Raw genomic sequence first — 14,968 nt, forward strand, 5'->3', positions numbered from 1 at the left:
TTTATTTATTTATTTATTTATTTATTTATTTATTTATTTATTTATTTATTTATTTATTTATTTATTTATTTATTTATTTATTTATTTATTATATGTCTTTATTCTTTATTCATCTTAAATTTGTTTGGTTATTAAAAATCAACTGAAAATGTCCCATCCCAGATATTATTCAGCAAAAACAAGAGTGAAACAAATACGCTGATTTTGAGTGAGGGTCAAATTGCATTTAGTAAGAAGACTCTAGAGCACAGTGGGCTCATAGTGTCCATCGTGACTCGCCCTTTTTGCTACTGTGACAGAGCCGACAAAGTTGTTTGGGGCTCTGTGACATTTAGGGCCCACCTGTGCCGTTAAAATAAAAATGTATTCTGTAGTGTGTATAGAAATGCAATGGCAGTTGACACAGTAGTACGGTGGCTTCTGCTAGCACCAGTGTGCCGTCTTACAACGTGGAGGAAGTCTGAAGAGGCTAGTATATGTATGCTGCCACTTACAGTCGCAGCAGATGTGTAATTCATCTCAACCTCAAAACTACTGTACAGTATGCCACTATCCTCTTGGTTTATAGACCGAAATGTGCAGATTAGGGCCCAGTGTTGGATTGTTATGCCACTGCTCAGAGCAAAGGCGCTCGCCGCTCATTCCCAGCAAGTGAACCAGGCATGGCCACCTCGGGGTCCCTGAAGGCCAACACACTTTACCCCACAGCAGTACATCAAAGTGTGACAAATGCACAGTGACCACAACACCCCTTTGCAATGCCATCTCAGTACGAAACCTCCCTAAGAGGCCCCCATGGTCTGCGTGTGTGTTGTCAAATGAGGTGTGTGGCTTTGACGGTGACAGTGTCTATGATGAATCTGATGATTGATTGAATCCTTCAAACTGTAATGATTCTAATGAACACCTAGGGCCCACATACTCTAGGTCTAGGATCACCCGTGCTCCCAATGTGAACACTGATCCATCACTCATACAGCAGCTCTGTGCCTGTTGTTCACTGGCAAACATTGCATGGTCATTGTTTGACCGGAACATGGTGAGAGAACTGGGAACATTACTTACTCAATTATTGTTAAATATGGCCTGCCCTGTGTCTTTAGAACTATACTAGACCATCTGCAATGGTGACTGGGAATCTATAAAGACAAGCCTGTAAGAATGTACAGTACTAGACACACACATACACACACACCACGCACGCCCATAATCGAGAGTGTCATGTTTCCATCCCCCTTGCTTTGAAATGATACCATCTTTTATTAATGGTCTGTGTTCCTGCGCTGACATGGAGACCATTTAAATGATTCATCTGAAAGGAAAGTGGCTATTGTGCTCGTGGGGATTCTCCCTGAGTAAAGGAGCAGCAACGCTCGGTTTCTTTTCCAACGGGTGATTATTTCATTCGTTCAATGATAATTATGTCCAAGGGATTTTATTTACATTCAGTCGGGTTGGATTCCTATTCCGTACTTTAACAATCCATCTAGTTGCTAGTGTACTGTTACATTAGTACATTGGCCAAAGCTAGTCAAGCATTATTCACAGTATGATGACCTACTGTAGTTAGCAGCTTACAAATCATTTAATACATACTTAAAACATTTGCATTGAACCCTGAATTTGTTTTAGCGTCATCTGTAATACCAGGACTTCAGCTGCTTTACTGCAGGTTCCAGTCCCTAGTCTAGATGCAGTGAAATATATTATTTATATTACTTTACTATTCTAACTATTATTCAAGTACATTGAATTTCGGCTCTGCCGTAGATGTTTCCCTCAGGACAAGTTCACATTCAGCAAATTGTAGTTTAATAACAATTTCAGCCTCAAAATTTGTGGAATCTGCTTAGAACTAGTGTTTCAATAGCACACTGCTTTTTACACTGTTATTATGGAACAGTGCACTAGATCACAGAGGATACTGTCATAGTTTTGCCGACGATATAATTCATCCACTTGATAGCTTCATTGTTTTATGGATGAGCATCTGAGATACTTTTAGTTCCCAGTAGTACACAGTACAATACTGAGTGTCAAGATTGTTGGTGTTAAATTAACAGTCAGGACTTGTCTTTTGTAGGGATCAGACCAAAGGACACAATCTGCTTATTGCAGTTTTGTGACAACACATCCCTTGTCAAATGTGTCAACATCATTAAAAAGATTGTTGTTCTGGCAATTTCCGAAGCCTAGCATTATGTTTGCATGTGAGCATACCGGTATGCCTCATTAGCATTAAGTAGGAATTCATCAGAATTCTAAACGTCCTTCTCTGCAATCACACTGATTGTAATTAAAGAAACCAAACCATTGCAGCATGTACTGTGTAGGCTAGACCAAGTGGGGGTGGGGTAGGGTTGGGGGTTTTGAGGTAGGGAGGGGTGGTGGTGAGAGTCCTGTGGAATATTAACAAACTGGCCGTTTCTCTGCAACAAAAGAGCTGGGATCCTGTCTGGCTCATTGTGCTCTCACCACACAGCAAGGCTTTTCTTCCTATTAGCTTTTTCAGTGGCTCCATTGCAAGGTTTTCTACCCAGCTATTTATTCTGTACATTCAGCCCCTGTTTTCTGTCCTGGCTGTACCAAGTGCATATGTAGAGTTCACTTCGAACCACCTAAAAGTGAATTTGGCATGTATTTTGAATTGTGTTTAATACAAACAATATGGAGAGAGAGAGAGAGAGAGAGAGAGAGAGAGAGAGAGAGAGAGAGAGAGAGAGAGAGAGAGAGAGAGAGAGAGAGAGAGAGAGAGAGAGAGAGAGAGAGAGAGAGAGAGAGAGAGAGAGAGAGAGAGAGAGAGAGAGAGAGAGAGAGAGAGAGAGAGAGAGAGAGAGAGAGAGAGAGAGAGAGAGAGCTAGGACATGCAGACAGACATTCATGTCCTAGCTGGCACAATACAATGATGCTTGTCATCATTGCATTTTCTAGCCAAGCCAAGCATATGAGCAAGCATGTCAGATTGGTTAGCAAGGATTTCACAAGGGGCCGTTCGTTGTGGAAGTGACAGTGCTGAAAGATCATGATGCCCCCCTCGGTCGGCCCCTGTCTCAACACAGAAAGGTCATTTACCTCCCTCGTCCTTTGGCCAGAGCGAGTCACGGCTGCTACGCGACAAGCCGAGCATTGACAGGCTTTTGTCCTAATGAAGTGCCTGTTATCAGCAGCCTGAGTAATGACATGGCGGTAGTGGAGTACTGCCATCACGGGGCCAATGAGCAGAGAGAGAGAGAGTCGTGGTGCTGTTCAGTCCTGACATGCAGGGCTGAGTTTCTTGTGTCAGAAGTCATTATGAGGACTGACACCTAAGTACCCATCACGGAACAACTGTCATTATTCACACATACTGTAGAGACACACCACATATTTCCTTCGCGGTAGACCTTCTGCAAGAGCAGTTCATAGGCTTAATAGGCTTTTTCTACTCTTCGAGTTTGCCTCCTTTGCCCCAAGATCTACAAATCTTATCCTGAAAGCCAAACTTCTTCAGGAATGCCCAAGGAATGAAAAATCTACAATATATCAAAAGTCTCTTTTTGATCTCTTTGACAGTTGCTTGACCTTCAAATTATGTTTCCCTTGAGGAAATTATTGTTTCTCCTGACTGACCACATTAGATTAGATAGACTTAGATAGACATTAGAGTGTCTAAAAGGCTCCCGGTTGAGACAACTTGGGGATGAGGTGTGTGTATGTGTGTGCTGTGAATACAGATAACTGGGAGAGGACTGGAGTGGCACTAATGCGTTAATCTCTGCTCTGCCCCTGTCAGTGATGTATGACAACCCAACCCCCTCAGCCTCATAACATTTATTAGATGCAGAAACATCAAAGTCAGTATGTTGTCCAATTTAACTTTGATTATTACCTTAGTTGCATGACTTTGTCTTAACCAGGCTTGCAAGCTAAACTCACTTTGACCACTTTAATCCTGTAATTGTTGACGTCATTATTATACAATATACTGTACATCCCCCAACATCTTTGAAAATAGCAGATATACAAACTTATAGATCAGCTATTTTTGTTTTCTTTGTGGTTAATGGATTTCTTTTCTATTTTGTTTGTGTTGGCTTCAGATTCCTGTCATTTTCTGAGGGGTATTTTAAAGGACCACTTCATCACTTTCCAACCTATCTTCGTATAATTGGTCCTCACTAATGTTCATGATAAAATACCACAATGTTTTTCTACTCAGTGTCTGAGTAGGATTTATTTTTGCTATTTTATCATGATAAACATAAGCACATAAGCACAGTTACACACATGGACAGAGGGCAGCAGCCCACAGCTATTGCACAGTGTGTAAGTGTTCATGATATCCCACAGATTGTTGTTGTTTTAGTTTGTTGCAAATAAACCCAGCTATCACAGATCAAGCTCAGGAAGAGCACATTGATTGATTGATTGATTGATTGATTGATTGATTGATTGATTGATCGATTGAATTATTGATTGAATTATGTTTTTATTTGACATGGACATAACAATCACACTGACCTGTGCCAAACCACCGCAAGTGGTTTGGCACAGGTACTCATTCATTTTCAACACAACCTTTTTTTTTCTTTTTAGAAAAGCCTTCTGTGGGCAACACCTGTCAGGAGTTTTTTCTAAAAAGAAAAGAAGAAAGAAGAAAAGAAACCAAATCTAAAAGAAAATTAAGATCAACAAAGATAGTACAAGAAACAAAGATAACAAAGATAGTACTATAAACAATCTCTATGATACTACACAGTGAAATCTGAGTTATTTTAACTCAGGGATGGACTGGCACAGAAAATCGGCTCTGCCATTTGTGGTCTTCACCAAAGACATCAACATTATGTCGAAACCACGCCCACTGAATGTAGACCATTAGTTTTTGGCCATATAACAAGTTTACTGTTTACATAACAGTGCAACAGTACGTGTGTTCTAAATATATATCAAACGAAACATATAATTGTGCTAGTTGTATTATTGCTTGTCAAACATTTTAGCTAGCCTATTTAATCTGTTTGGTAAATGACTAGCTCTGCATGGTTGCTGCATCTGCATCCTGATTACCGGTATAGTTACTAGACCAATTTGAAATAGTAGCCTAGTAGATGTTTTTCGTTTATAATAATCCATGCTAATTATTATTATTGAATCATTTTAGATGTTTTTATTTCACCAACATACATGATAGGAATTTATAGGCCACATTAGTGGCCTAGCTCCATTTTACTGAGATCTATCAGTCCAAGTTTAATATCATAGTGCTCCCTTTATCAAATCATCTACTCATTGCTTACATGCATACAATTGTTACACTTAATAGGCTATAGTACAGCTTCATACTCTGAATAGTTGAACTCTGTCTTTATAGGCCAGTCAATCTAAGATTTGACCCAAAATAATTTGCAATAGTAATCGTTCAAGGTTTATTATGATCCTTAGGGTCATCCAAATTACATATTAAAAATTGATTATTATATACATTTTAGATCATGGTAAATTTGAACGGGTTTAACGTTGGGGTACCATTGAAAACCTATAAGGCAAGAATTTCACATTTTAATTATGTTTTAAGTAGCATGTGGGGTTTAACAGAGTGCTCGTTCATGAATCGATTCAGGCTCGTTCATGGAGGTTAGCACTTCCTCATTTTGGTCACCAAATGTTGGTCCCCAAATCAAGAAAAAGTGGAAGTAGAGTGTTCTTCCGGGTGCTTCAAGCGCCACTGAGCAACTTTCATTGAAATGAATAGATGGTGTGGGGCAGTCCGCCCACTCTATGAATAGGGCCAGTGGCCGACTGGCCGGGTGCAGTCAGGGTTATTTTTTATGTGTTTATTTGTGCTTGGCCACAACCCTAAAATACCCAGCCCTTCTAGCCAGACCGTCCTATCCGGGCTTGACTCAAAATGGTCCCAAATTGACCCATAAGGGTCACTTTGCCCATGAGACAGGGTTAACAGGGTTATCATGACACAGATGACATTAGCCAAAGCCAGCCGGATCGCAGTGGATTTAATCCATTCTTATTTTATTTTCGCCCTAGCCATAGAGAGGGTTTATTTCAAACTGCAGATGACTCTGGCTGGTGCATTAATATTAAATGAATCCTAGATTCCTCTGGCAGGGTATGGGAAATGTGGAGCACAATGTAGCATCTAGGAATTATTTCTCACACGTAGGCCGTGACTTCTCTGCATTTTCTCATGTACCCAAGATTCTTCTCATACATTTTGCATTCATGAGAGGGTGTTTTTCCAAAATTGAGCACTGTGGTGTGGTTGTTGTGGTCATGCTGACTTCTGTGATTATTTCTCTTCCCTTCTGTTGCAGCGGGATGCAAAGGGACAGTATCTATTTGACATCATCTGTCACCACCTCAATCTGCTGGAGAAAGACTACTTTGGTATCAGATATGTGGACCCAGACAAGCAGCGGGTGAGTTTGTGTTCGTCTGAGTGTGTGTTTTTTTGTCCAGGAGGGGAAATAATGCAATGAATTGTTTGTGTTTTGTTCATAAATAAAGTGGAGGATCATCGGATCTGATTTGATCTGATGGACAAATCAGAAAAGGGCACATATTTATAGTTTTTCCAGTTCTTTCTTAGACTGACAGTTATTTCATCAGACCCAACACAGCTTAGGAGTCTGTGGGTTATTATCCTGGCAGGCTGGCATTCTGATTCATGAAGAATTCACATGTTCCCGGTTTTAGTCCCGAGACAAGAGCCAGGTCCTGCTGATGCTGCATTTGGTGCACTGTCACTCAGGGCTATTTTAGCTCAGGTTGTTGCCAGGGGGATGGGTTGGCTTCAGTTGGGTGGGATCAGATTAGTTTGGCTTGTAAAAGTGAGAGAAGACAGTATATTCCCTGCGGTATGATTCCAGAACTGCTTTGAGCAGAGCTTTGGGATCCAAAACCGGCGGTAACCTTTACCACCGGCAGTAGCTCACTGTACGATCAGAGCAAGATGTCTGATCAGCCGTGCCTGCCTGAGCAATGCCTCCGAGACCTCCGCTGTCAGGCGGTGTCGAGCTCTCTGATCTCTGCGTGTGAACTGACATGCTTGTGTTCTTTCGCTGATAGCAAATCTTCAGATTCTTCGTTGTTCTAGTGTGGGTGGATATTTAATTTGAACAGCGATGCTGTTAACTTGACGCCACCTGTAACAAAGAAGAAGTGCTGCAGCTGAACATCACAGCAACGGAGGTTCAATGTGCTAACTGAATGGTTTCAGGCATTGTGCAGTAGTCTATCTAATCACAACTAATCACTTCACTCTGCGTGTCGTTTGTTTTTGTGTTTCGGTGCTGAGGCAGCATTGGTTGGAGGTCACAAAATCGATTGCCAAGCAAATGAAATGTAAGTATCATCAACATTCTGCTTGTTCTTGCTGATAAGTTTGGAAACTTGGGCAATTCATACCCTTCATACCCATACATTGTACTGATGGTTGTACAGTATCATGTAATGTGTGAATTCATAGGATGGGACCATAACACTTCCAGTGCCTGTTTTTTTTTAAGATTAGTTTTTTTTTGGCTTTTCTGCCTCTATTGATAGTATCAAGTGAAAATGGACAGGAAAGAGGGAGAGAGAGAAGGGGAGAGACATGCAGCAAAGGTCATCATGAACGGGACTTGGAACACACAACACATTGTCAGGCCAAAGCCTATAGTATGTGGCATGCGCCTGGACCATTTGGCCAGCGGGCGCCCCAGTGCCTTAATCCTTTTTTTAGATGGGGTCTAAAAAAAATCTAATTGAAGGATATGATTCAAAGCTTACATACACTGCTGTGTCCGAACAGTTTAGTGCAAGTCTTTGCAAGAACCTCAACAACGAAAGGGTTCTTGTCCTTTTCTTAACTGTTGACTTGTATGTTGTTCTCTTCCAGCCCAGCCACCGTTCACCATGTGTCTGAGAGTCAAATTCTACCCACCTGACCCTGCTGCTCTCAGGGAGGAAATCACAAGGTAGAAACTTGCTGCTGTCTTTTCATGCCAATTTATAAAGGCTTCAGTTCCAGTTGTTGTCTACTTTTTCTGACCTACGTTGCCGGTCAAAACTGAAGTTAGGGTTAGTGGCCTACATGTCCGGTTAAGACTGAGGTTAGGGTTAGGGTTTGGGGTAGTGTTAGTAATCGGTCGGAACAATGACATGTTACCCTTTTTCCACTGGGCCTTCTGGACTTTGAAGGAGACATTAAATAATGCTTTAATTCCTCAAACATAACACAACCCGCTGAGCCAGTTTGTAGTTTTTCAAAGTCAGACATTGTACCAATTGTACTCAACCTGTTTTTCTTTGATTTAAAAGTCTTGTCCAACAACACTGCAGTGAATATTACAAGGCAAAGATTACAAGAGGAATTGTGAAGTTCACATGAGAGTAAAACCTTTCCAATAATGATGCTGAACAGAATTGACTACGGTAAGACTTGTGTGCAGCACACCCTGATGTGCTGATGGGTTGGTTGTATGATACAAGGTTATTATTGTCTATTATTGTTTAGTGTTAGTTGTATTTTTTATACAATACAATACAATACAATACAATACAATACAATACAATACAATACAATACAATACAATACAATACAAACCTTTTTTGTAAACACACCAGGGGCGTAAATTCTGTGACGCAAACAATGCAGTTGCGCTCGGGTCCAAAGTCATTTGGGGCCCACGGCCGCCTACCCTTGCCGTCAGTAAAATAAAAGAATAACGTACAGAGACGCAATGACAGTTGAGTTGACCGAAGTTTGGTGTAGCCTGGTGGCTGCTGCCTCCGTTTTGCCACTGAAACACACAATACAGTTTCAGTTATTTATCTTTTTATAAAGCCTTGTTTTAGTTGACATTTGTTTGTTTTATCACATCTAGTTTTCATTATTTTGTTTAACTATAATGACCTTGTGGCTGGCTGGTTACATGGTAGCATGATGAAAGGTCAGCGGCTGAAAGCACAGCAGAGCACTAAATGATACATGCTTAACCTCCGGCAAACGAGTAAGTGCAGACTTGTGTAGCCGTTTGCACATTTCTGTGTGTTTCCTCATACCTCATATATAGCCTATAAATGAGGTCACTCAGAAAAACGCATCTCAGTGGCCTGTATAGAGATTTTAACCGCCACTGATTCTCGGATCCGGGGACAACTAGGGGTCTTAACGGACCCTTACAGGTCTGTAACTCTGAGGGTGTACAAATGGAACCAAATGGACCAAATGGACCCTACTCCCAGAGTTAAATTAACATGGTATAGATTTAACAGTGTACAGATTGGGGTCACAGAGATTTAAAAAAATAAATGTATCAAATTCAGGTTCCGTGTGGCCCACTGCATATCAAACTGCGGGTCTTTGAAATCAAACTGACACAAAGTCTTCCATAGCATTTTCATTCATAACTGACCAAAGAGAAGCTAGCCTCTATAGTCGATCAAGCATGATACAAAATGAAGACCGTTCGTAGCAGGGTGCACGCCTGATCCAAAGCAGGAATGAGAGGAGCAGAATGGCTAAGGGGGAGAGAGTGATATAATGAGAGTGGAGAGGTGAACATAGAACAAAGACCGACAGGGAGGTACACAATAAAATCCTCTCTGTTCATTTGTTCATTCATTTATAACTCTCAAGGTTAAATTAACACTCAGGATTCAGTTACATAGAAGTCTTCTTTCATGTGCTTTCCCTTTCATCAAATCTTGATGGGATAGTATGAAAGGTAACATATCGAAATCTGCCATATCGGCCATAAAAATGCCATATTGGTATCGGATTGGTCTAAAAATATTATTTTCACAGATACTGTATATCATCAAGTACTGTGTTGGATACATTCTGTTTAAGTTCTATGGACAGTAACAATTCAGTTGTTTGTCATTTTAGAGGTGTATTTGCTGCTTTTGTTTTATGTATGTTTGAAGGCAGCAGAGGAATTTTTCAAAAGTGTCTAGTACCTCTAGTCTAGAACAAAAGCCAAATCAAATGAAATACGATGTAAAATCTTAAGTAAAAAACTAAACTTGAATACTTTATTAACAGGCTTTGGGCCAAGCCCCTATAGGCCCTAGGCGTGTTTCCATTGTGGTCCTCTGTATAATATCAGTCAGCAGAATCGGTATCGGCAGAACTGACCATATATCGGCCATAATTTCATAATCGTGCACCCCTAATTCTTTTCATATATAAAATGAGCACATAAGAACATACACTCTCAGAGATTCCTTTTATTTATAGTAATAGAGGTAACTTTATGTGTGGAGAGCTTTGGAATACAAATCACACTGTTTCAATAGCCACGTTTTAACTGAAAAGCGTAGTGACTAATCTAGACTTTGTTGTATGACCATGTTGCTGAAAGTAACCGATTTAAGCGATTTGCAATTGAAAATCAGTAATTTGTTCAGTGAGTCACACATGCATGTTCAAACGCAGTTTAAGTTTAAGATCAGAAGTGTTATTATTTATTGTGGAAGTGTCCTTATTAGTGGTGATCAAACCTGCTGGGCTGATAAGGAATAATACCGGGGTGAATGTACACAATATGTTTGGGAGGATTGTATGGGGAATTGAAGAGTGATTCATACTTAGTTGAACACTGTTGCACACTGAAAATAATAATTTACAAGCTCACAACACTTCGCAGCACGATGCGTTTGTAAACCTGTAAGCTTGAGCTGGTAAATCACATGGTGTGCAACATGGCACGCAACCACAAATGAATACACTTTCCATTTAATTCTTTCTCCTCACCTCTCTGTGTGCTGGGATTACTTTCGGCAGGTGGTAAAGTGGAAAGGTCTCTGCCCTCCACCACAGAGGTTGAGCAGGCCCGGATTGGACAGTCTGGCAATTCTGGCAAATGCCAGAAGGGCTGGGCAGTCCATGGGGCCGGGGCTAAGTCAAAACAAAAAGAAAAAAGTAATACAAAAGACATAGTAGCGACTTTGAGCCACCTTTCGGCCGGTGTAGACCATGCACAAATGCCAGGGCCGTGTTTCTGTGTCAGTCCGTGCCTGAGGTTGAGGGTTTGAATCCATATGGCTGCATATGGCTTTGTCTGTTGTCTATGCCAGGGGTTCTCAACGTTTTTGGCTGGGGAACCCCCGGAAATGCTTAGGCCATGCATGTCTCGCGAGATTATAGGATACCACTGTCATTTTAAATAACAAACCAACAAGGTGTTTAGAAGTGACAAAAAAGGAACTTTGAGAATGGAGGTCATTTCGCACTAAATTACTTTAGCTTTTTATAGTAGTTCTTGTTATGCTGTGGAGCTGTGCTCCCAATTGTCAAGACCTCTCCTGAATGGTCATGGTCATGGTCTGGATTGCTGAAACTGGGGTAAAAGAGGGTGCTAGAATTGAAAGGCATAGATCTCTCCTAACAAAGTTGTATCATAACAGTATTAAGCAATAGGACAACATTATAGAGGGTATGTGCATGCATAAAGTGAATGGCAGATCGAGTGGCAAATCGAATGGCAAGTGAGTGACAAAGTGAATTTAATGTTGTTTAAAGTAATTTAATGCAATCAAATAGGACTTTTCTGTTTGGATATATGGCCTGTCAAGGCCAGAAAGTAGTTTTTTGCCAGTCAATAGGCATTCCTGCATAACCTCCGGGTATGATGATGATGTCATGCGCATACCCTCTATACTAATACTACAACTACAGTTGTAACTACAGTAGCAATACATTGTCTTCTTCTAGAATAGATGTTTGTTTCAGGCTACAGCCATAGTCTCAGGACTGCTAGGAATAAATGACTTAAAAAAGAAATGATTGCCTGGAGGCTTGGCGAACATAACCAACAATGGCAGCATCACTGCCTTTGGGTTTCTCAGCCGGCTTTCTCCCCACACTCACTTTAGCTGAATCAAAAAGAAATATTAAAAACTGCCTACAGGGAATGCAAAGTCAGCCAACTCCCTTTCCTGATTCGTCCACAGAGTCGTCGCTGTTTTGCTACGTTTTCTTTTTTCTTCCTTTGAATTTTCACTATAGATAGTTATGGGAAGGATACGTTTAAAAGACAATATTATGAATGTCATTATTCTAATATGCCTTTTTTGACTCATTTTGTGTCTTCCCTTTTCTTACAGATACCTTGTCTTCCTGCAAATCAAGAGAGATCTTTACCACGGTCGACTTCTGTGCAAGACATCGGATGCAGCCATGCTGGCTGCCTTCATCCTTCAAGGTAAACGGGAGGTGACGTGTTGACATGACTCGCACCACTCACTTCTCTCTGCACTCTGCTCATGACCTTGGCTCTGCCCTGCGCCTGAAGGGCTTAATGCACACCGTTGCTCATGATGTTGCACATGAAAATGGCAGATCTGCAAGCTCACAATGTGTCACAGTGTGACCCATTGTGAGCTTGTAGATCAGATATTTATGCTGCACCAAGTATAAATCAGGCTTAAGTGCACTGGCCTGATAAACACAGCTTTCAAATCCTTTTGAGGAAAAAAAATTCTAATGGCAAAACAGAAATGAATGGATCGGTATATTACTATATGTAGTGTGCTCCTTACAGAATAATCATGGAGCATTTTGTTAGTATGCACAATGGAAAGAACACAAGAAAGTATGACGTGTTTTTGTGCCAGTGTGTGCCATGTTAAAAGGACCATGCCTTGTCTGGCATGGTCCTTTTTCATAAACAACATCATCAGGCTCAATTATAAAGTCTTTGTAGTGTTATCTTGTGTCTTGTTTCCATCTTGCTCTCTCTCTCTCTCTCGCTCTCTCTCTCTCTCACTCTCACTCTCACTCTCTCTCACACATACACACACACGCGCACGCACGCACGCACGCACGCATGCACGCAGCACCGCTAGCATCTAGGAAAGTGCAGTGTTAGTGAGAAAGCAGGTTCTCTCCCTTTCTATTGGGGAGGGGCTGCTGAATTAAAGATGGCTGCCTGGTCAGCGCCTGCTCACCCAGGAGAAATCACCGTCAGGGTCATCTGAGTGAGAGCAGCGTTGCATGCTGTACCACTACCTACATACCCCCAACTCCAGGACGAATACACTGAAGAGTGTTGTGTGACTAATCTGTCTGAGAACAAAGTAAAATCCTGTGTTAGTTTATCCATTTGTAACTCTGACAGTGTACAAATGTACACTGTGGACTCCATTTGGTTACATTTGTACACTGTCAGAGTTAAATTAACATGGTGAAGGGAGAGCAGTTCCGTTACGTTTGCCGTGAACGTCTGTGAACAGAACATTTTGCTTCTCGTCCTCCAGCTGAGATCGGGAATTATGACCCTGGGAAGCATCCGGATGGCTACAGCTCCAAATTCCAGTTCTTCCCTAAACACTCTGAGAAGCTGGAGCGGAGGATTGCAGATATACACAAGACAGAGCTGATGTAAGGACCACCGTGCTCCTCCCCCGCTTTCAGTCTCTCACGTGGTGAAGCCGTCCGTGCTCATCACATGTTTGAATGAATTAAATTAAATAATGATTTGGATTCATCTAGCCATTAGCCTGAGATCCATCACCTGCCTCTATCTGCAGGAACTGTGAAATGAATGAAATGAAACGAATCAATACAGCAGGTATAGTCCACACATGCACATGCGTACGCACAGGCTTGCATGCATGCACACAGGCTTGCATACACGCACGCACGCACGCACGCACGCACGCACGCACGCACGCACGCACGCACGCACGCACACACGCACACCCTACTCTCTCTGGCAGTAGGTTAGCTGAGGAAGCATTTCTGTTGGCCTCTTGGTGACTCATACATTGGGACACAGACCAACACACTGGTGCCTCTAACTCACCCACTCAAGGTCGGCCAAACAAGCCCCAATTGGCAATATCAATAGCAATTTAACCATTTGTGTCGGTACGCCAATTTCACGATTCCCTTGTTAGATCTGGTGGTGTTTTTTTTTTCTTCTTCTCCATCCCTAATATTGCTCATGGGAAGCCTTTATGTGATGCTAAATATGAGGATCAGTCACTTATCAGCAGAAAGGCTGCTTAAAGGTCGATGTTGATGGGCAAAATATGAAGAGAGGGGATTAGAGAGATGATGAAATACCGCTTTGGTGTGTACAATATAGTGCAGGCAGACACAATGGAATTTCACATAGAGCACAGTGTGGACTGTGGAGCCTATAGACAGCATGGAGAACACTATAAGATTCAGATGCCCCCTAGTGGAACATCCAGAACACACATACACCAGAGTAGGTGTAAAGACCACTCCGAATACAAATCAGTCATGAATCATGATTGAATGCAAGTAAGAGATCTGATGTATATCGTTGTTGTCAGGTGGAAGTCTTGTATGTCCACTGCTTACTGCTTATCAGTGAATGGAAAAAGGAACCTGTGTTGCAATTCTCTGCTGTCGGGAAGAAACCACCTAACTTCAAAATGTTCATTTTTCAGGAAATTAAATGAAAAAAAGCAATACTGCCTCATCAAAGTTTGTATTGTGACCTCATATATTGTAAATTACTTCATGAGAGGGAGAGAGGTGGTGGAGTTAGTTGCTTTAGCAGACAGTTTTAGGGTCCAATGGAGTTAAGAGGTTTTGTCCCAAGTGCTTTCAATATTTTTGAAACAACACACAGATGTAAAGGGTGTTTAATATCAATAGCACTGATTTATGCCAAAAAATCAAAAACCTCAAAAATGGAGTAAGGTGGTTTCCTCCTGACAGCAACGAAGTGATCCAGTGTAGTTATTATGTACTCACAAGCTCTTGTTAATACCGTAATATATTTATAAAAAACCCAGACAGACATTTCACTTACGTTTGTGTGACACAGGAAGTAGGGCATTCATTTACGAAAAAAGGGTGAAATACAGGTATGGAGATACAAGGTTTCTGCACTACAGCGTCAATACAACACAAGAATATGTTTAAATATCTCCATTGACTGTTCTGATTAAACTAATGGACTGTGTACTTTGACTAGTGAATGTGAGTTTCAGGTTGAATTGC

General features: G+C 41.3%; 1 protein-coding gene across 1 annotated transcript in view; it reads left to right on the forward strand.

The window, feature by feature from the left end:
- frmd5a (FERM domain containing 5a) overlaps positions 1 to 14,968 on the forward strand; it is a 90,084-nt gene that overhangs the window by 59,841 nt on the left and 15,275 nt on the right. The window contains exons 2-6 of the mRNA XM_079502039.1: positions 6,315 to 6,419; positions 7,302 to 7,344; positions 7,880 to 7,958; positions 12,094 to 12,191; positions 13,246 to 13,369. Coding sequence (XP_079358165.1) covers positions 6,315 to 6,419; positions 7,302 to 7,344; positions 7,880 to 7,958; positions 12,094 to 12,191; positions 13,246 to 13,369 — 449 coding nt within the window. The remainder of the gene's footprint in view (positions 1 to 6,314; positions 6,420 to 7,301; positions 7,345 to 7,879; positions 7,959 to 12,093; positions 12,192 to 13,245; positions 13,370 to 14,968) is intronic.

This window comes from Electrona antarctica, assembly GCF_951216825.1.
Source record: "Electrona antarctica genome assembly, chromosome: 5".
NCBI classification, from domain to species: domain Eukaryota; kingdom Metazoa; phylum Chordata; class Actinopteri; order Myctophiformes; family Myctophidae; genus Electrona; species Electrona antarctica.